The sequence below is a fragment of the Ctenopharyngodon idella genome, chromosome 9, assembly GCF_019924925.1.
Source record: "Ctenopharyngodon idella isolate HZGC_01 chromosome 9, HZGC01, whole genome shotgun sequence".
Taxonomy (NCBI): Eukaryota; Metazoa; Chordata; class Actinopteri; order Cypriniformes; family Xenocyprididae; genus Ctenopharyngodon; species Ctenopharyngodon idella.
The window spans coordinates 20,843,915-20,866,637 of NC_067228.1; the positions used below are offsets into that span (position 1 = coordinate 20,843,915).

General features: G+C 36.3%; 1 protein-coding gene across 4 annotated transcripts in view; it reads left to right on the forward strand.

Annotated features, from left to right (window-relative positions):
* Nucleotides 1–22,723, forward strand: part of ptpn4a (protein tyrosine phosphatase non-receptor type 4a) — a 59,387-nt gene that overhangs the window by 29,665 nt on the left and 6,999 nt on the right. For 3 of the 4 annotated variants that reach the window (XR_007931535.1, XM_051904827.1, XM_051904825.1), the window contains exons 7-20: nt 239–291; nt 2,305–2,425; nt 2,845–2,944; nt 3,326–3,414; nt 6,737–6,800; nt 7,972–8,144; nt 8,741–8,809; nt 11,410–11,544; nt 13,634–13,795; nt 17,952–18,105; nt 20,428–20,511; nt 20,612–20,668; nt 20,985–21,141; nt 21,948–22,114. Coding sequence is in view for 3 of the 4 variants with exons in the window: in XM_051904827.1 (XP_051760787.1) it covers nt 239–291; nt 2,305–2,425; nt 2,845–2,944; nt 3,326–3,414; nt 6,737–6,800; nt 7,972–8,144; nt 8,741–8,809; nt 11,410–11,544; nt 13,634–13,795; nt 17,952–18,105; nt 20,428–20,511; nt 20,612–20,668; nt 20,985–21,141; nt 21,948–22,114 (1,585 nt within the window). In the remaining variant the exon portion in view is untranslated. The remainder of the gene's footprint in view (nt 1–238; nt 292–2,304; nt 2,426–2,844; nt 2,945–3,325; nt 3,415–6,736; nt 6,801–7,971; nt 8,145–8,740; nt 8,810–11,409; nt 11,545–13,633; nt 13,796–17,951; nt 18,106–20,427; nt 20,512–20,611; nt 20,669–20,984; nt 21,142–21,947; nt 22,115–22,723) is intronic. The other variant, XM_051904826.1, reaches the window with a different exon arrangement.

Sequence of the window (22,723 nt, forward strand, 5' to 3'; positions counted from 1 at the left end):
ATGTGCATTTAGTAGTAGGGGGCATTCAGTTTATTTGTAAATGATTATGTCTGTAACTAGTACTATATAGACTGTTCATGCAATATTCATCTTGTGATACCACTGCAGTTTGCGCTTCTGAATTTGCATGTGCTTAATGTTCTTTTATGGTTACTTAAGTACATTAATTTGGTACCAATTTGTTTTGATCTCCCAACATGTTATACTGTTAATTTAATATAATATATATCCTTCCCAGACTGCCCTGTCCGCACAATACTGCCGCACTCCTGGCATCATACGCTGTTCAGTGTAAGTATGAGTTCTTCATTGGAATGAACGGTTGTAGGATTTAAATGACAAAGAAGCCACAAAACTAAATCATTTTTTTTTAAAGCAGAACGGTATGTGACGGTCAATTACATGTGGTTTGCTTTAATTCTGGTTTGGTCTCACCATCTTTAATGTTACAACTTTAAATCCTGTTTAATGTTATGTTTGGTGTCAAACAAGTGGCGCCTGTAATTCTCTATTTCTTGAGCGAGTGGAATTGATAGCAATTTAGCATAGCAACAGAATTATAATTAAAGTTGTTTTCCGCCTATGTTATGCACCACATTTCTTTTTCCACGTCAATATATTTCACCATAGATGGTATCATGCAAACTAAAATCTAGTGCTGAGCTACCCAGCAAACCACTGAAATACAACAGCGCAGGCTCAGCATGGTACATTCCATCTGTGCACAACCTCAACGCTTAACAAGCACTAGCTTGTAAAACAGGAGTACATGTGAGCAAGAAATCTCTCTGAAGTACAGCAGGCACAAACACAGCCCAGCACATCTGAGTTAACCTAATAGTGCCCATTCGAGATGGAGCAGTGAGTGACATGGCATATCCTGGGCCCTAGGGGGTCCGCTTGCCAGATTGAGCTCAGCAATAATGACTCTTGACAGATTGCTGTAGTGAGCACATTTGCTCCGGTCTCTCCGGGGCTTTTAGCATGCAGTTTGGGCACTATATAGGTCAGAGGGGATTCTGTTGAGCCCAGTAGCCTAGGACAGCGCTATCTATTGCAACTCATTTTGTTTGCTTTAAGGTTTACTGACAAGCTGCCAAAGTGGCAAAATTAATGCGAAATGCTGCATTTTGATTCTTTTTTTTTTTTTTTCAGTCAGTGGAAGTGGTTTAGCGGATTTCAAAGAGACTTACTGAGTGCTTGTGTGTTTTACATGATAATAAATATTGTAACAGGTGTTCAATAATGCTAAACCCTTGAATAGCTTTAAGCATTAGTGCGTTTTATCATTTTATTTTAAACTGAGGATTAATGTAATGATAATGCAATGCTTCCCCTAAAATTAAGTGAAAGTGAATTGATCTCATTCAGTCTCTGATTCAATGCAGTCATACATTGTCTCAACATGTTTGATCTGACAACATTTGGCACTCAATAAGAATATATTATCTCATCAGAATGTTTTGACTCTAAACCTGTAATGTGGTATAACCACCAATGTAAAAATGGTATATTTTTACATGTATAAAATGTACAGAATATTATATTCTATCTTACACCTTCAATTAACATGATTGGACACATCTTAATCATTTTCAATTCATTTTTCAAATAAAGTTGGAAAAATGAGTTAGAATGTTTTTCATGCTGCAGATGTTTCACCAAAGCTGCATTTATTTGATCAAAAATAAGTAAAATTAGTAATATTGTCAAATATTATTACAGTTTAAAATAACTCTATTTTAAAATGTAATTTATTCCTATGATGGTAAAGCTGAATTTTCAGCATCATCACTAAAGTCTTCAGTGTCACATGATCCTTCAGAAATCATTCTAATATGCTGATTTAGTGCTCAAGAAATATTTCTGATTATAATTAGTGTTGAAAATAGTTTCATTAATAGTTGCTTAAGATTTTGTTGAAACTGTGCTATTTTTGGGGGGGGGGATTCTTTGAATATGGACTTCAAAATAACAGGATTTATTTGATAGATAGATAGATAATGTAAAAGTCTTTACTGTCACTTAAAGTATCAGTTTATTTTAAATAAGTTATACAGTACATATAATTTTTTAGGCCATTTTGCTTATAATAATAGGGCATTTGGGGCATTTTTTTCACATAATAATAGTGACACATAATAATGTGATAATGTGGTTTACACACAAAGTGAGATTTGGGTACCAGTATGTATCCATCCATGATCCTGCCCCTTTACATTATCAGGTGACTTTGTCTGCACGTTGTACTGTTATGAGTCATGGCTGTTATCCGTAACACTGTGGTTGTATTGTGTGATTCAGCTGAGCTGGGTGATTACAGTGAGGCCGAGAATTTGCCAGGATACCTGTCTGAGTTCTGCTTCATCCCCAACCAGCCTCAGGGCTTTGAAAAAGATGTCACCAAACATCACCAGCAACACAAGTAAGAATCATCGCTTTAAACTTACTCTGGCAGAACTCTGACCAACTCTGTCACTGTACTTTTATAATCAAATATTCCTTTCAGCACATTACATTGCTGTCAGAAATTTGCCACAATGAAGGAGTCTTGTTGATTTCACATATGGCTTGATGAATATTCACGAACACTGTGTCAGTGAACATGCTCACGTGTGCTTTCTCAGCACTCATTGCTCAGTATGCACACTGTAGAGCTCTGCTGAGAACAGGAAGCTCATTGTATCCCACATCTTAGCCATACTGACAAATCGGTGGATTCTCAAAGATGGCAATTTAAGCAATTTACACAAGAGTTTTGTGCAAGCATACTTCTATTACACTATCTTGTGATGTGAATCTGAAGCACATGTCTTAATTTTTACCCTTTATTCTCCTTTTTTGGCCTGGACACAGTGGACTTAACCCAGCACAGTCTGAATTCAATTATCTGAACACTGCACGAACGTTGGAACTCTATGGAGTGGAACTACACTATGCAAGGGTAAGTGTGCCAGGGCTGTTTCATTATGTATCTACACACAAGGCTCTTTGTTACATATAAAGATAATCATTCGAACAGGAAAGCCCATTTCATGTCTGTTCCTCACACAAAGCTATTGTATAGCTTTAGAAGACTTTGGCCACTGTATGTACTTTCATTGTATGGGGAAGAGCAATTTGCATAGCTTTTATGTCCCATGAAAGTAATAAAGTTATATGGGTTTGGAACGAAATAAGATGAATAACAAAATAAGATGAATGTTTCTTCAGAGTTTTCATTTTTGTGTGGGCTAACACTTAAACATTACACAGGACAGTTTCAAAAAAGCTTAATGATCCTCATTAATAATTTCTCTCTCTCTCTCTCTGTTCCTGCTTTCAGGATCAAAGCAACACAGAGATTTTCATGGGCCTGATTTCAACTGGCATTGCCATCTACAAGAACAGGGTACGAATCAACTACTTTCCATGGTAAGTGAACTTGCCTTATTGGTGTCATTTGGGTTCATTCAAATCATGAAGTGTAATGACTATGGCTGAGATTGTAAACTTAGCCAGTTTGAATGTTATGCATTCTTGTTAGCCTCAAGGCATCCTTGAATGAAGATTTCCAGTTTAAAATGCAGTTTTTTTTTTTTTGTTATTTTAACTAGGCGTCAGATTTCTACGAGAATTGGTTTGTCAACACTGAATGTTTAAATGATGCACAATGGAGCACAATATAAGCCAATAAGAACATATATGCTATTTTAATATAAAGTTATGTGGAGCAGAATTGGACCAATGAGATTTTGTGGTGGATGGGGCTACCAAGCATGATGCGATGAAAATAAAAGTCAAGCAATGGACAATGTCCTATCGATTGTTATGGCCTTGGAGAAAGTGATAGCTTACATTAAAGGGTTAGTTCACCCAAAAATGAAAATTCTGTCATTTATTACTCACCCTCATGTCGTTCTACACCCGTAAGACCTTCGTTCATCTTCAGAACACAAATTAAGATATTTTTGATAAAATCTGATGGCTCAGTGAGGCCTCCATTGCCAGCAAGATAATTAACACTTTCAGATGCCCAGAAAGCTACTAAAGACTAGAGATCGACCGATATATCGATTTACCGATATTTTCCCCGATATTTAAGCATTTTACCATAATCGGATATTGGTTTTGAATTTAATTCTCTCTCTGTTGTCTATGCTCATCATTATTCTTGTGAAGTCGTCTGCATTTTGCTGTTCACTCAGCGGGTTGATGCTCAGGAAATGCTCCTCCAGCATGGCCACTGCATGTAACTTTTAACAAGATTCATTACTTTAAAACACCGTAATTATATAAACATTTACTATATAACCATTAATTCACTAATAAACATCCAAGTAAATGCTACCCAATGGAAATTATTATCTCCGCAAGCGATCTCAGTTTGAGTATAGTTCTATGTAAATGCATAGATAAACAGCACTTTGTCAGCAGACATTTCATAATCTAGAACGACAAAAACATTATTAATAATTCTAACATACCAGTTGAGAAATGCAGTAAAATACGATGTTTTGTTTGTTATATTCCAATATTCCAAAGAATATTATTCAGTTATTTAACATTATCCAGCGAATTATTCTTCACTCTTTTCTTTAGCCTATTAAACAGCTTATAAATCTACTAAAACTGTAGTTTAAAATGAAGTATTACATTTCTGCAAAGTTGATATGTCTCCTTTCTTTAATTTATTTTCTCCATTTGAAAACATTAGACATTCTACATTTATTTAGCTTATTGTTAACATTAGTGTTGCTGCTGATGCTTTTTATAAATAAAATTATTTTTGTAATATGAAGATTAAAATTAACATGAAAGACTACTAATTTTCAACAATTAATTTTTAGTAACAGTGCACTTTTTTTATTTTTTGCACTTTCAGACCCCTCTATTTATTGGTGTATAAATAAGATTTGTTTTCTATGCAAGGAGGGAGTGATTGATATAAATAAAATGATTTGTTCAGTTCAGTTCAAATTATCGGTATCAGTTCTAAAAAATCAATATCGGTCGATCACTACTAAAGACATATTTAAAACAGTTCATGTGACTACAGTGGTTCGACCTTAATGTTATGAAGTGACGAAAATACTTTTTGTGCGCCAGAAAAACAAAATATCTAGTGATGAACAGATTTCAAAGCACCGCTTCATGAAGCTTCGAAGCTTTACGAATCTTTTGTTTTGAATCAGTGGTTCGGAGCATGTATCAAACTGCCAAAGTCACGTGATTTCAGTAAACAAGGCTTCGTTATGTCATAAGTGTTTCGAAATTTCAGTGGTACACCACTAGGGGGCGTGACTTTGGCATTTTGATATGCGCTCCGAACCACTGATTTGAATCAAAAGATTCGCAAAGCTTCGAAGCTTCATGAAGCAGTGTTTTGAAATCGCCCATCACTACGTATTGTTGAATAAGATCATTGGTTTTTTTTTTTGTTTTAGTTTTTTTTTGGTGCACAAAAAGTATTCTCGTCACTTCATAAGGTCAAACAACTTTAGTCACATAAACTGTAGCTTTAGTAACTTTCTGGGCATCTTAAAGTGTTAATTATCTTGCTGGCAATGGAGGCCTCACTGAGCCATCAGATTTTATTAAAAATATCTTAATTTGTGTTTCAAAGATGAACGAAGGTCTTACGGGTGTAGAACGACATGAGGGTGAGTAATAAATGGCAGAATTTTCATTTTTGGGTGAACTAACCCTTTAATTACTGTAAGAATTATTAATTATATGGTTATTTATTGAACATTGATTTAAATATTGCTGTTAATTATATTGATTATTATTATTATTGACAAAAATTTTACAAAAACATTACACTGAAATTTCATAAATTTATGAATAAATTTAAATTTAATTCATAGTTTATTCAAACTATATAGTTTAATTTCTACTGATTTTTTTTTTTTTTTTTTTTTTTTTTTTTTTATATGTAATCTAACTAAATACCATTCTGAGGGGGTGTATTTTACGTGTTTAGACATTTTATCTTCAGACATTTTTAGATTCTCCGTCTTTAGTTGCACTCATTTCACATTGTGAGCAGTGGAATAGCTGATGTGGAATGGATAAAAGCCTCTGTTAAATAATCAAATCTCCTCATCAGGCAAAGCTTCCCCCCTCCCCCCACCACCAGACAGTTTTTCTGGCACACAAGCCCAGCTGCTACTGTAGCTGTAGCCCAAGCACCTCCCGTTTGAAATACACGCACAGATGCTTTCCAGGCAAACTATGTTTAGCCCAGAAGAGAACAGTGGCTGTTTACCACAGATGTCAACTAAGCTCTCAGGGCAAACGGTTGCTCTTATTGATTATTTTATCGCTCACCCCTGCAGTTCTTAAACTTCAATAGTGATGGTTAGAAAGAGTAAATATATACAACACTGACTATGAATGCACATAAATATGTGGACGCTAGTGATCTCTAAAGAGAAATGAAGTTCAGTTTGACCACCTTGAATCATTGACTGTGTGTTTGTGAGTTGCACTGTGCTGTACTATTTGTGTGTGACAGAATGTATCATAAGTGAATGACACTCAAGCATGTGTTTATTCGGACATTTGAGAGTGTGTGTGTTGTGTTGAATATATTTAGCTTCCCTCTGAGTCATATTTTAATAGGAGTAAAGCTTAGAGAGACACAAAGGGCCATGAAATAGGTCAGGGAATTTTAACAGCTCACAATGTGTTTACTGCCCTTGAAAATGTGTTTTTGTTTTACCAACAAATAATTTTTTCCCCTTTATTTTAGGTTGAAGATTGTGAAAATATCTTTTAAATGCAAACAGTTTTTCATCCAGATAAGAAAAGAGGCAGTAAGTAGTACACTTTTTTTTTCTTTAATACTGTGATTCTAGCTCAATGATACTCATCGCAAAACAAAGGTCACGATTCACAATGCGCCACAATGTCGCATGTAGATTTTGACTGAAAGTGTAGGGGATTATATGACTGCACAAATAATTTAAATATTAAATTATTAAATAAATGTTAATGTATTAAAATTACTATTTTAAAACAGTATACATTTATAATATTAAAAATATCACTATTTTTGTGTGATGTGTGGCAGCACATTTCTATATGTGTGAAGAGAACATTCAATTTAAACTACAATATTTTTGTTCATCTGTGCCGTTTCCTCTCACTTTTTGCTGATAACAATATGTAAAATCATAAGATGACTCCAATAGACATCATCACTCCCATTTCCAAACTGCAGAGAGCCGCAGTTTCTATTAATAAGCAATCTTGCTCAGGCTATATCAAATTGAAGAGCATATTGGCTCCCATAGCACCACTGATCTTTGTTTATTTGAAATCCCTCTGTAATTACTGCTCTGCTGTCAGTGATGATGCAGAGTGAGATAGAGACTCTTTACAGCTTATTAATTATGGAGAATAGATGATGCATTGTGCATGTGGGGGAGCGCGATGCGACCTGACATCAGAACAGTGCCGACTCGACAAGAACCTGTGCCTGAACTGGTTCTCCATGGCCTCACAGACCCTCTGCTGGAGACCTCAAAACACCCCGGTGGTGTGAATAATGCACAGGGACCTTTCAGAAGCAGTTGTACTAAAAGCAGAACTCAATGATGTCGTGATCCATAATTGATGCCCAGATGGCAGAGCTTGGCTGAGTGGGTCCAATTTCCCTGGCCCTGGGTCGCAGCCCCTGCGATTTGTACAACCAAAAACAGTCCAGGAAGTGCATTTACCCCCCTCTGGAGTCCCCAGTGACCAATGGAGCCTTGAAGATTGGAGTGTCAATCCTAATAGGTCTCTCCAGAGCAGAGCTTTTTGGGTACTTTGGCCAGGTTTCAAATGGAAGCCCATGTTCAGAGCAAAACAAGACGAGATAATGTGTGTAACGTTCAGGGCAGGGAATGTAAATGTCAACAACATCTCCTGTGTTTTGGGTTAAGCTTGCAGTATGCTTGATTTAACAGCCTTAAGATCCTTCTTTCTTTTTTTTGCCTACAGCACGAGACAAGAGATACGTTGCTCGGTTTCAACATGGTAAACTATAGGGCCTGTAAAAATCTCTGGAAGGCCTGTGTTGAACACCACACCTTCTTTCGGCTAGATCGGCCCGTTCCTCCACAGAAGAACTTCTTTGCGCACTACTTCAGTTTGGGCTCCAAGTTCCGTTACTGGTAAGACAGTCTTCCAGTGTTCTTATACATCCACAGTACTTCATAATTTTTTTTAAACGGGGCAAAAAATAGTGCATGTAGTTTGAGGAAGTGCAACTTATGAGTTGCTATCAGGTATCAACAGTAAAGTTATTAATACAAATCCCAAAATCCCTTTCATTTTGTGTGACATGCTCATTTCATTTTTTTCTGAGCAGAAATTCATAGATTTTGTTTTCAGTCTTATTATTGCAGTAGTTATTTGTGTGCACCGGAAAGCTTGACCTTAGTCGACATGAACAAATACTCTAGTAAATCATGGGGATAAACTCTTGAAAAATAGATGATGCTCTTTTAGCCAATTTTAGATATAGGGAAACTAGGATGAGGAGCTGATCAATAATTCATCTTGCAAAGCCTTTTAGATTTATAAGTTTATTGGTGCTGTCTATAGTATATTAAAACATATTTGAACTCTGTAGCTTTGAGCAGTAAGAGCCTCATATAAATGAGGCCATTCACAGAATTGGAGATCTCAGGCAAGAAAGTCACATTATATGTTGTGAAGTTGTGAAATATGGTTTGAATCCTGACAAACATTGTACATCTCTTCACAGCGGGAGGACGGAAGCACAATCTGTTCAGTATGGCAAGGATAAGGGAATCAAGGACAGAGTGTTTGCAAGGTAATGTAAGCTTGTACTTCAGGGATTTTGTGTTGGTGACCTGATATGATTCTTCAGTTAATGATCATTAGCTTATTTGGTCTGAAAGAGTATTTATTATTGTGGAAGTGTGAACTTATAAAATAAACTACCAGCTGGTGAGGAGGAGTGACTTGGTGCAGCAGCTTTGAGATGTTTGGATTAAAGTCCTTTTTAAGTAAATCAGTTCACTCAGTGGTCACTGTCTTAGTAACACCCCCGGGTAGATATTTCCAGTCATTAAAGTACAGCTCTTATCTACTAAAAATCTCCAAAACTGTTTGCCAAGATTATGTTTCAGTAATGTATATCAAATCACTACTGACAAACAGTGTAATGGAACTTTCTTTATCTCAAATCAGGCTATTATAACGCTAACATCGACTACAATTTAAAAGTTAAGTACTTTTTTTTTTTTTTATATATAGAATTATCTTCTGAAAATAGTTTTAATTTAACAGCATTTATTAGAAATAGATATCTTTTGTAACATTATAAATGTTACTTTTTATCAATTTTTAATTGCTGAATACATTTATTAATTTCTTTAAAAAATACATATATATTAACCTGATCTTTTGAACTGTAGTGTACATGAGCATTATAAAGCAAAAAGACCAGTTAATACGTTTGTCAGTAGTGAATTTTTGAATGAGTTACTGCTCAATCAAATCATATTAGAAATACAATTTTCCAATGTAATCTATTACTTTTACCAAATTGTTGACAATGACTTTTGTTATGCATCTTTTTAGAGTCTATAATATCCCTTCTCAACAGTCTTTTATATTTTACTATCTCTCATGAGAATGCTGACCAATACTAAGATTGTTGCTTTCCAAAAACCTTGCATTGGAACTTCACTGCTCATGAAAAAGTCACGACTTTTCAAAAAGTTTGAGTTGTTTGAAATGTTAACTAATGCGAAACTCTAAAATGATGAGTGTAGTCAAACTTGTGTTTGTTCTTTTTATCTCAAAATAATGATTGACATTGGCAGACTGACAGTAGATTCTGTATGATTTTCAGAGTGGATACTGTTATAACAGAACAAAATATGACAGCACTCTTGAATGTCGTATATATGTATTAGTGCTGTCAATCGATAAAAAAAATTAACTCTCTTAATCACTTTTTTTCTGTGATTAATCGCAACTAAAAACACTTAAGTTTTTATACGTTTTTATATTTTATAATGTAATAATTTCACAGTTAATCTCCAAATTAAAACAACATAAAGAAACAACATGAAGACAGTATATTTTAAATACTTGTTTAATGGCATCTTTTTATGAATGAAGGTCAGTATCACTGATACTAATAGTGTACAGCTACTGATGTCTCGATGAAATTGATTTTTTCCCCAATTTTAAACATGAATTATAGCCATTCAACATTACAGTGTAATTGAAAGCTATGTTATTTTTTTACATATATTAGGCTTCAAAAATATAACAACTTTTAATTTAAGTGAACTTGGAACAATCCTCACATAAACCCATAATAAATGTCATATTTACCTGTGCCTTTCCTACCTGTCTAACAGATTGGTAACTTCATTCAATTTCTGTATTTTTTGTTCTTTAGTCAACAGCAGTGATTAATTTTCTGTTACCTTTGTTCTTTCATTATCTTCAATGACAGACGGCATTAGTGGTTGCTGTCACTTTAAGAGCTGCCGCTGCCGCACATGACGCAGATCTCACATGCGTTCCACTTTCTCACCGCTCTTTACTTTCGTTTAAGACTTTATTTAACTCATTCAAGGCTGCTCTTATGAGGATACTCGACAAAACGTATATTTTTGGCATTATTGTGCATGGTATTGTTCGTTCAAGCGCGACAGAGAACTCAATTTTGGCGTGGCGTCCATGTGCACGATGCCGCGCGTCTTTCTGTGCATCGTGTGTGTGACAGGACATTCACAGACAGTGTGTTCTCTTTTTCTCTTTTGCCGCGTTTAAATGGTTTAAAAGCATTTGCATGAATAAGAGCATGATCATATATTGTAATGCTAACCAAAGGATGACCGAACAAAATGAATGCTGCATTAATTGCGTTAATATTTTTAATGCGTTAAACTGGAAAAAATTAATCGCATGCGTTAACGTTGACAGCACTAATATTTTTGTATTTTTGTTTTTTGCTAAAAAGAGATATCTCACTAGTGGTTACTGTGTAAAAATGTACTGACTGTCTGCAGTTAAACATTCAAAATATAAATTGAACATTGTAGAACAGTGTCTCAGGAGAACATAAAGGTATAATGATAAACTTAGAATTCAGTTTAAAAAGAATGTGATCTCTGTCAAAATAGGTGTAATCGATATTAAAACATTAAATGTAAAGAAACAGTTGGCAAGATATTATCTGACTTTATTTATTCAGAAACCCTAAGTTTTAGAAAAACTAAAGGGGTTTAACACACTTAAAAGTGCCAACTGGAAATCAATGTACAGTTGCTCAGTGAAATGATATCTAACTGTCATACCTCAGAGATTTAACATAAGCTTGTAAGTGACCTTAGCCTTTGGCTCTACTGGGGTATTGCAGAGATTAACAGAATACGTTTCATCTCTCAGATCTCCCAGCAAACCCCTGGACAGAAAGGTGATGGGTGTGACAGACTGGGATGCAGTGAGCAGGAACTCACTGTCTGAAGAGAGGCTGGAGACCCGTAGCCTGCCTACCCGCTCCCCCCCTGGGACTCCCAACCAGTGAGTGCCTCTCCGTTTCAGTGAAACATCCAACCTAATTAGCAAAGACTGTAGGGTGATAGGGAAAAGACAAGTGTGTAAGCTGTATGGAAGTGAATCTCACAATTGCATGCTTGTCACATTTCAATCCAAAAAAAAAAAAGAAATAGGAAAAAAAACAAAAAAGAAATTGTAAGGGGCTTTCGCACCGGAGGAGCCTTTTCATAGTTCCTAGAACTATTGGCTGAAGTACCTGGATTTTGCCGTGTTCGCACCACAGGAACTAGGAACGATTTTAGTTCTAGGAACTCCTTTTGGTGAAACTAAATTAGCTCCTACTTCAAAGTAGGGTCTAAACCAGCACTATAGGAACTATCAGTGACGCAAATGTATGTTGATTGGTCAAACGCATGTCAAACACCGGCACCTGGCATTTTTAAAAAGCCGTGTAAACATATTTACTTCATGAACATGGAAAACGGCGATAACGGCATTTACCTGTTGTCTGCAGGGTTGTGTTCTTTTCTCCGCCCTGATGATATGTAATACTGAAAGTTGTCATAGGAGATTTTGTCTCTTAGCCCCACTTTGTACTCTTTCAGTCACGTAAATTATGCATTTACGTTATCACGAAACCCACGACACAACAAACACAGCTCCGACCACCGGTTTTTAGAGTTTGTAAATGTTGTGCTTAAAGACGCCGCTGTCGGTCGCTGCACAGTTCCTATTCCTGGTGCGAATGCAACCAGGTACATGGCCCGGGGGAGAAATTAGTTCTCGGGGAACTATCTTAGTGGCAAGTTCCTAGAACTATTTGGTGCAAAAGCCCCTATACTTGGCAAAAAGAAAATGAATCAAAAACGAATATTTTATTTTATTTTTTCATTATGGCATTATTTTCATGACAATTGAGCACGTTTGCCCACTTTTTACATTAGCCTAACAAGTTGGTTTTTTTTATTCCCATTATGCATAGCAATGAATCTCATATTTCATTACTATAATACAGAATATTTTAAAAAAATACCATAATGCGACTTTTTTTTTTTTTTTTTTTTTTTTTAATTTAAATCAGCACAAAGGCACTTAAAGGAACACACCACTATTTTTGAAAATAGGCTCATTTTCCAACTCCCCTAGAGTTAAACAGCTGAGTTTTACCGTTTTCGAATCCAATCAGCCGGTCTCTGGGTCTGGCAGTACCACTTTTAGCTGCAGCTTAGCATAGTTCATTGAATCTGATTAGACCGTTAGCATACGCTCAGAAATGACCAAAGAGTTTCGATATTTTTCTATTTAAAACTTGACTCTTCTGTAGTTACATTGTGTACTAAGACTGACGGAAAATGAAAAGTTGTGATATTCTAGGCCGATATGGCTTGGAACTATACTCTTATTCCGGCACAATGATCAAGGATCTTTGCTGCCGTACCATGGGTGCAGCAGGCGCAATGATAGAGATTGGCTGAATGGATTCGAAAAAACTCAACTGTTTAACTCTAGGGGAGTTGAAAAATGAGCCTATTTTTTAAAAATAGTGGAGTGTTCCTATAACCAAATGCCAACATGTTTAAATACAATTTAACTACTATCTACATGTTTTCATGCATTATGCATAATGAGAATACAAAAACCTTAATGGTCCTAAAAAGGCTTTGTTTCTTAAAGCAATGTATTTTCTAATTTTTCCTTTGATTTAGGGATGAAATATAACCTAGACATGTTCTTGACAGGTTTTGTGAGTTTTACCCATGCAGTAAGTCAGGGAGTCGGACAGCTGTTCATGGAGCTCTAATGAAAACTGTCACTCTCTGTCAAAGATTCAGAGATACACTTCAGCATTATCAGTAAACTAACAGTGACAGTGTTTTCAGGAAGAGTGAGAGACTGGATGAATGCAGTAAAATTAAAAATAGGGTTAGGGTTAACATTTAGTATCATGCGTTTCATCATATGTTCTTTACAGTAACTATGAATGCTACTGTGCAAAATATATTTGTTTTAATTGGTAGAAACACCTAGTTTACCTTCAGCCAGAGGATTTGTATTTACTCATAAAACAAATAGCTGAAAATGACTACAGCATCTATAAATGTTCTGTCAACAGTAGGAACTCCTTATTTGTGCAAGAGGGTCCCCGGCTACGGCCCTCTTCTATGGGTCACCTGGTGGACCATGTCATCCATGCCTCGCCCAGCCTTCCTGTTTTCTCCAATCACAAATCAGCTTCCTCTACACAAGCTAACAGCATCAGCCTGGAGTCTACGCCGTAAGTACCTCCTCTTCTTCAGTAGGAAAACAGTCCGTCAGTCAAGAACAGTCAAGAACTGGCTTTGCTAAGGTTCCTCTTGTGTTCATACTTGGTTAAGCAACCACCCAGGACTCACTAGTAACAATCTAGTGACCACAATACCCCAGCAACCACATAGCAATATGTGGATTATGCCTTTTTAAGGATAAGGCTCTCCAGATGTCATAGTCAGATGTATGATATGCTGATATTTTTATTTAAAGTAATTTCAGTGATGTTTTATTTTCTTATTTTCTATCTTTCAATATCTTAAGTCCCAAAAAGAGTCCAAATAGAATACCCCCGAAAACCATTTTTTTTAGCAGACGGATTTGGTATACTTGCTTTTTTTTATTAATGTGCTTTATAATGCATTTCATGTCTTGAGTATGTGCTTATCCATACCGCAGTGCCACTCTAACTTATTGAAACATTAAATCATTTCAGATATTATAAAATCCTATTTACAGAAGCCACATAATTTAGTGTAAAAAACAGAAGCGCAAGTCTGTTTCTCAAATGGGAAAAGTGGTTTTACTGCACCAAAACCATCTTTTATTGGCTGTTTGTTTTGTCTCTGCCTTCCAATCACGGCTACCACCCTCTGTCTGCGCCCTTAAATGGCCCCGAATGGAAACTAAACGCACACTGCGCAGCTGTAAAACGTGCTTACCGCTCTCTTTGCGATGGGCGCAGAGCTTTGGATTTTAATGGCGCATGGTAAACATGTCAAGCCCTTTGTGATCCTCTTGAATAGGTCTGCAGTGTACTTAAGCCTAATGACATTGCCATTGGCAGATAGGCCATTTACATGACATGTGGTTGTTTTGACTTTGTTTTCTGAGCTAGTTTAATTGAAATATAACACCCCACCCCCTTTCCTTTGTTTCAGTCTTTGAACCGTTTTAGAAATGACCTGTTTACGGTTGGGGGTCTGATGATGTGCTGTGGCAGAAAACATTAATAGTTGATTGCTTTTTAAAGGGGTGGCTCAGTGGTTTTTTTCTAGGCCTGATTGTGTTTTTGGGGCGCAGTTTAACATGTCTTAATGCTTCGCTTTTTTAAAAAAGCCGTATTTTTCATATATTTTACCTTTATTCTACACCGCTGTTTCCATTGTCATTTGAACGGCTCGTTTGACTTCCTGCTTCTATGAAGCCACTCCCTCCAAAATACGCAATGTGCTCAGATTGGTTAGCAGGCCCAGTGTATTGTGATTCGCTGAAGCGTCCGGAAACGCCACGCCCCTTACCATTAGTTGTTACATGTGCATCTGTGGAAATGTAAATAATGGCGTCTATATTGCTGTATTAAATTGAGCCTGAATCAGACCCAAATGAAGAGGGTCAAGCAGAACCTCTGCAATCGCAGCTTTTAAAGGACGTTTATGAATGGTATTTCATTTTGTATTTGTGTCAAAGTGTTTAGATATGCTGTCACTGCTGTTTGTTAGCTTTCAATATACAGTTTTATCCTGATTAAAGCTTTACTGTAGCCGAATACATGACTGAGTAGTAGCATTTTTGTAAAGGTAGCGTTTAATTTATAGCATGAACAACTGTTTGTCTATGAACATAGAAGTTTGTTGGTGTTTGTTGGCGTTTGTTGGAGAAGTATGCAACAGAATTTAGCTAACTGGCTAGCGAAGCAAAAACGTGTTGGTCTTTGTTTACCAAAAAGCAATGCAACCAAAAAAATAGCAACAGAACTATACATTTAAAAGACATGTACAAACAATAAAACGCACTTACAGTTTGGGGCACATAAACAGCAGCTTCTGCTTTTAAAGTGGGAACTGCTCCATCTTTCAGTAATAGCCTTTGTGCAAATCCAGCATTAAACTCATGTAGATTCTGGAAGCTGTCTTCAGCGGCGCATCCAGTGTAGAAAATATCACTGATTATTATTATAATGGGTTCTATTATCTTTTGATGCGTCGCTCGCGTCCGGTGTAGACAACTCTTCCGCTTCCATTATGCTGACATGGCCTCGCCCACTTTGTTGCGTGTTCCCGGGGGCGTGTTTTGCAGGGTTTATGATGTCACCAACCCGGGAAGAAGCTTGTTGTAGTCCAAACCAGTCGTTTTTGTAGGCATTAAACTACCATAACTTTAAAAGACAATATCTCTGTTTGCATTGAACTTTCAGCGCTGTAACTTTGCAAATACTGTTTATGCTCAAGCAGCAACATTACACACTAACTAAAGTTAAAAAAGTGAAATCGCAATGAACCACCCCTTTAAATGAGTCTAACGGGCCGAAGAAATTTGATAGCGCCTGCAGTGCCACAATTTCTTAAGGTGATTTTTATTGAAAGATTGAGGTGTATTTATGTGAATTTTTAAAAGGTCTGTTGTCAGAATGGGGCATCAGGAAGATAGAATCTACAGTATTTTTTAGTACGAGTTAGATTTTTTATTGGTGAGCATTCTTACAATGCTTGCAATTTATTTTTTAATTTAGACAAAAGTTTATTCAGTAAATTATTTTTTTATGGCTTTGCTGACCTATCAATATTCGTATATTTTGAGTATTGTTGGCTCTGTGATCAATTGCTTATGTTTCTCCATTGTATGTCGATTTAGATACAAGCATCTGCTAAATTCATAAATGTAAATTTCCCCGGCCACAGTGAAATCTCATTAGTTCAACATCTGGTTCCAAATGTGTATTTCACATCAAATAGGTGTTTGGACACGGTGGTAGTTAAATTATCTTCACAATAAAATATAAGCCCCTTTCATACATTAAACCTAGTAAATTACTGTAAAATTACCAGATTGACTTTTCCGGTAAATAGACAAACATGCTGTTCACACAAGCATCTGCGTTCCATCTTTTTACTGGAAATGTCAGCACATTCTGATCTCATACGTGCTCATACCGGTAATCCTGTTTTTTTGTTTTGTTTGTTTTTTTCCCCCTTCTCCCTCATAGCATCATACCATTAATTTACTAGTAATGTTACAACATCTCAAACCGTACTGTATTTTTGAAAAGGTCCTGTTCCCCTGATATCTATATGGTAATTTACTGGAAATTTACCAGTAAAGAGACCTTATGTGTAAAATTCACTGTAATAGGGAAGTAAGAGTTTGGCATAACTTAGGATCAGTGTTGGAGATGTTTACTGGGCCGGTATAGTATATTTAATTTGTATTTCTGCTTTCTTAGTTTATTTATATATCATTTAAAGGAACTGAATAAGAATATATATTTATTAACATACAGATTTATGTGTATGCTCATGCTCCACAATGCATAAAATGCTTTCTCTTCCGCTTTCTCTTCCTGTACACCTGCCAAATGATGACATAACCACCTGCTGTAGAACCCAGCAGCAGAACTGAACACAATTCAGTTTTTCCATCATTCTCGATTCATTAAACCATTCAGCTCATAAGAATCATTTGTTTGAGTATTGGACTACACTGGTTGTTGAATGTCCCTGCTGTCTGTAGATAAACAGACATTTGCTCTGTGACCTTTGGCCTGCTCAGCTGCTCTGTATGTGTGTGATGTGTTCAGTTTGGGTCAGAGCGGTCACTTTCTGACACCATGCTGGGGTGAGAACATGACTATAAATGAAAACAAAAGCCAAAAGGGGTCAGTGAGAGCCGACGCACACATTGAGATGCGCACACTGGTATGCCCCATATACAAACACACACTCAGATACTCGTAACCCCCATGGTGTGGTGTTCCTTGGAAGTGTGTGCCCAAGTGTGAAAGCTAAAACAATGTGTTGCATAATTCAGTGGTTCACTGGATTGTCACAGTATAATGTGTTCAGTTTAACTGAATAAAATATATTGAGCTGAATTCTACTAAACCTGTTTGAAGTCTCTTCTAGCTGGTTGCGACTGCTAAACTTTTTAAGAAGCGTCATTCATGTGTTGGACAAAAATGATGGTATCGAAACCCTTTTATTAAAGTGATATTTCACAACAAAATGAAAATTGAAATCATTTACTCACCCTCATGTTGATCCAAACATGTATAGTTTTCTTTTTATCTGTGCAAAATGAAAGGAGATGTTTTAAAGAATGTTTTCATGCTCTTTTCAATGAAATGCAAACATGAATGTATTATTCTTATTTATTATATATATTTATATTCACCATGAATTTAATAGGTCTCCGGAAGGCGTTGAAGGCCCGCCCCCTGCCCTCCCTCCCAAACAGTCCCGGAAGAACCTGAGCCAGCTTATACTGTCCCACTCCCAACAGGACTTGGACAACCACATCAACGAAATGTACGATGTCCCCATAGCAACAGACAAGACCATGGTAAGAATACGTCCACTGACTCACTCGACCCAGACTGTCTGTGCGCTGCTTTGTTGTTCTTTTTTCCAAAGTTGGCATTAATAGTCCAGCGTCCCTCCCTGCTATGGTACACCGCTGATGTGGTTGTACTCTCAAAAAGTAATAAAACACTTGGTGGTTTAGTGTACGCAGTTCCTTGCACATAAATAATTTTAACTGCCTCAGTGCGAGTTAATATTTCAAAAGTTTTTATTTTTATTTATATATCTATTAAGATGCAGTGTTTGTGAAAAACTAATAGTAATAATGCATTTTATGTATGTAGTATTTTTCATACATAAAATGCAGGCTGAATAAAAAAAAAAAATCTTTCTTTTTTAACGCCATTCCAGCTTCTATTGCTATTCAAGGCAAGAAACAGGTTTATTTATTAGAAATAAAACTAAATAAGATGCAAAATGAATTAATTTAAAGTGAATCTGAAGCCTACCTTTCTCATTCGGCACTGTTTCCGTTTTTGAGACGAATGCTAAACTATTATTTATTATGTAAGCTTTATACTTCACTTGCAGTATCGACATCATCCTTCACATAACAGCAGTCAGGCGGTGGTCACGGGTGGTAAACGGCAGATTGTAGGCCTATTGCAGAATTGAATTGAGCAGTGTAACGTTTTATGTGTTTGGTTGATTGTATTTTATTTTAATATTTAACAGCTGCGAAATCAAGTAGCCTAAGCAATGCAAGAATTTGTGTTCGCGCGCGTGAGGCGCCGGCGCGACCAGTGGAATTTTTTTTCCTTCTAAGACAGTAAGCTGTACTCCGTAATTTATGGTCATACAGGTAAAAGCAAGACATAATTCATACATTTACAAAAGACACTCAAATAACGAAAACAAGCAGAATGTCTGTTTCCTTTCCTAGATCTTTGGAGTGCACCTCAATGAACCATTTTAGTTTTGTTAATAGACCTAATTATTTAAGTGAAATATTTCGCGTAGCCTATAGGCCTATTCCCTTTTATTTTATGTGTTATGTAGACCTATAGTTTTATTCTGTTTTCTCCGTTCACAGAAGCGCTGCATGTGAGTGATGTGATGTTGTGTGAACTCATGTTCTACATATCCTGCAATTTTCGCTGGTTTCAAATTGCACAACAAGCTGCATATACTTGACATTGATTTTCACTTAAATGTAGGCCTAATGCTTGGCGGTTGGTGACATATATCATCGGAAAAACTAATGCAAGTGCATTGCCATTGTGACTTACCTAACCTATAATGACTTGACAGCTGAGCATGAGCGCGTCAGCGTGGGCATTTCACTCACGTTGGATGCGTCAGCGTAACATTTGCATAGGCTGTACTATTTGAATTAGTGATTGGTTGACTGCCAAATCAAAATATTAAACAGAACGATAAAATAACGTTATTAACCGGTTAATGGCCATTTCAAATTAGCGTTTCTGTTCAGAACGATTAAATTTGATTTTGTTTCCGTTTCTGGTTACGTTCCAGTCAAAATTACGTTCGTTTTCGTTTCTTGAACCGGTTCAGAGCCCTGGTCTAAAGTACTGTGAAGATTAGGCAAATTAGTCCAGACGTAGGACTGCGCGTGACATATAAGCTTAATAAAGCCTGAACCTCGTCGTTGGTCCATTGGTTGTATTTTTTTAAAGCTCCATTGTTGAATAGCAAACAACTCTTACTGCATGCACCGTAACAGACTTTTAAAAATGGTGGTTTAAAATAAAATGATGCGTGGAGTCAACTAATCAAAATGCTGCATGCACTCAACCAATCAGCATGTTCAGCACCCAAGTCATACCCCTGAAAGTTCCTGAACTTTGAAAAACTTCTACCTCACAAGTAGGGACTTTCTGAGGGGAAAGTTTTACCCAGAACTTCATTTAGACCCTGGTTCCTGCAGTCGAAACACAGAGTACCACCCAAAGTCCCTAGTTCCTGGGGAAAGTTCCTGTGGACTTAAGATGTTTTTAGAAACTCTTGTGATCGCTTGGAACTTTTTTAATTTCAGTTGCTAAGATTTTCCAGATTTTGGGGGCATAATGGCTTAAAGCATCTTCACCTGATCTCTGACTGCTTATATGCCAGTCTGCCAATAAAATAGGTCAAACAATGATTTGAAACATGCTTAAACAGACAGTCAGAAATGTATGAAGGAGCCAAGTCATACATTGTTTTAAAAACCAGTTAGAATCCTGTACTTAATGGAATAATAGATAAAACAAATTCAATGTGCTTTTTTAAATTTGTTTAAAATTTGAACATAGAAAATGACATGTAAATGTTGACATTATTGTAATTTTTTTCTCACGTTTAGCCCAATGGAGTCGTTCCTCATGACAACCTTGTCCTGATTAAAATGAAACCGGATGAGAATGGGAGATTTGGGTTTAATGTGAAGGTAAAATGCTCAGCATATGTTAATTACTGTGACTGATTGTTGATGATTTAATGATTCCATTGCCTCTTAGAAATCACCTCTCTCTTTCTCTCCTTTTTAGGGTGGCTCTGATCAGAAAATGCCCATTATTGTGTCTCGAGTAGCGCCTGGAACATCGGTATGTTTAATAGGCTGTTTATTGTCATAAATACTGTAGTATTACCCTTTTATAGGGCAGCTGGGATTAAAGCTGAAAACAAGGACAGATTCATTGAAGAGTGACCTCTATAGGATTTGCAGGGAACTGCCCTGTTTGTCAATGTTTTGTTAATGCCTGTGTTTGAAGGATTTATGCTGCTTTCTGTTCAAAATTGCATATGGAGTTTTCCTACTTGATATTTCTGATTTAGAATAATCTAAATGAAGCATTAAGATCTGATTTGTCATCTAACGCTTTGAATTTCATAATTTTCTGTCTGTCTGTCTGTCTTCAGGCTGATTTGTGTGTGCCTCGACTGAACGAGGGCGATCAGGTTGTGATGATCAACGGTCGAGATATTGCAGAGCACACGCATGATCAGGTGGTCATGTTCATCAAGGCCAGCTGTGAGAGCCATTCCGGGGAGCTCATCCTGTTGGTGCGGCCCAATGGTGAGCACTTGCCTGATTAATAAACAAATCTCTTGCTGCCTTCAAGTCATGTTGAAATGACTTCACCACCATTCAAAAGTTTGGGGTCTGTATAATTTTTTTTTTTTTTTTTTTTACGTTTTTGAAAGAAGTCTCTTATACTCACCAAGGCTGCATTTATTTGATCTTAAATACAATAAAAACAATAATATTGTAAAATATTTTTATAATTGAAAATAACTGTTTACTATGTTAATATATTTTAATAAAGTGTAATTTATTCCTGTGATGGCAAAGCTAATTTTTTTTTCAGCAGCCATTACCCCAGTCTTGATCCTTCAGATCCTTCAGAAATCATTCCAATATGCTGATTTGGTTTGCTTAATATTTTAATTATGGAAACTGTGATAATATTTTTTACATGATTCTTTGATGAATAGAAAGTTCAAAAGAGCAGCATTAATTTTTAAATAGATTTTTTTGCAACAATGTACTGTCACTTTTGATCAATTCATCCTTGCTGAGTCTTTCTGACCCCAAACTTTTGAATTGTGCACATGAACACCACTACAATTATGTAAATACTACGGATAACTAGATATTTTTTATTGAAACCTTTTTGAATTGTGGCTCGTTGATTTAAAAAATCATGGAATTAGTTGTACACGCCCATTTATTTTGACCAAAATCACTACGATTTCAAAACTGAAGTATAGAGACACAGACAGCCTTTGATTTGATTCATTCACTTTTGTTGGGGGAAAATTATTTCCAGTTCTTTACACCTTGTACACCTGCCATCACAATAACTGTTTTCTCTTATGTAGCTATCTATGATGTAGTTGAGGAGAAACTGGAGACGGAGCCGGATTTTCAGTACATCCCAGAGAAATCTCCCACAGACCCATCACACCTAGACCAGGATGCCTGGAGGGACTCAATGCTGCAGTTAAAGGAGGGTCTCAACAATGCTACTATACTAGCCCAGTTTGATGTGAGTTAACAAACTGATTATTGTCACTGATCCTTTTGAGTTCTAATTAAGTTCATGTTTCTACTTGCATTTTTTTAGTAGCAGAAAATCCAGGTTTCAAGTATTTTGATCTTTACGATCAAATGCTTTTTACTCCATAGGTGATTATAAAAGCTCCATGATAATGTATGTCTTCTATTCTCCACAGGCAAAAAGCAGTTCAAGTTTATATGCTATTGTTTATCTAAATTGCTAATTTACAAAGTGATCTGAAATCCACAGCAATCAGGGTTATTCAGGATGTGGTCATATCAAAAGAACTTCCTATTACTTCCTGTCTTTCATCAGGCAGCTCTAATATCTTCCTGTTAGCGTGTGTGGAGTTTGTGTGTGTGAATATGTTGATAAAATGTGCAGTATATGACTAAAGGAGACATATTTCTATATAACATCTGTCATCAAACCTCTGCAGGATTTAAGATATTAGTGCTACAGTGCAAAAACATACATTATTTATGATTATACCATGGTCTTGTCTGAATACTCGGTTCTGATTGGCTGAAAGATGTGCAATAAAACCGTTTAATGCACAGGTAGTTCCAAGTCAGTTGAATCACTGTTCTATATTAA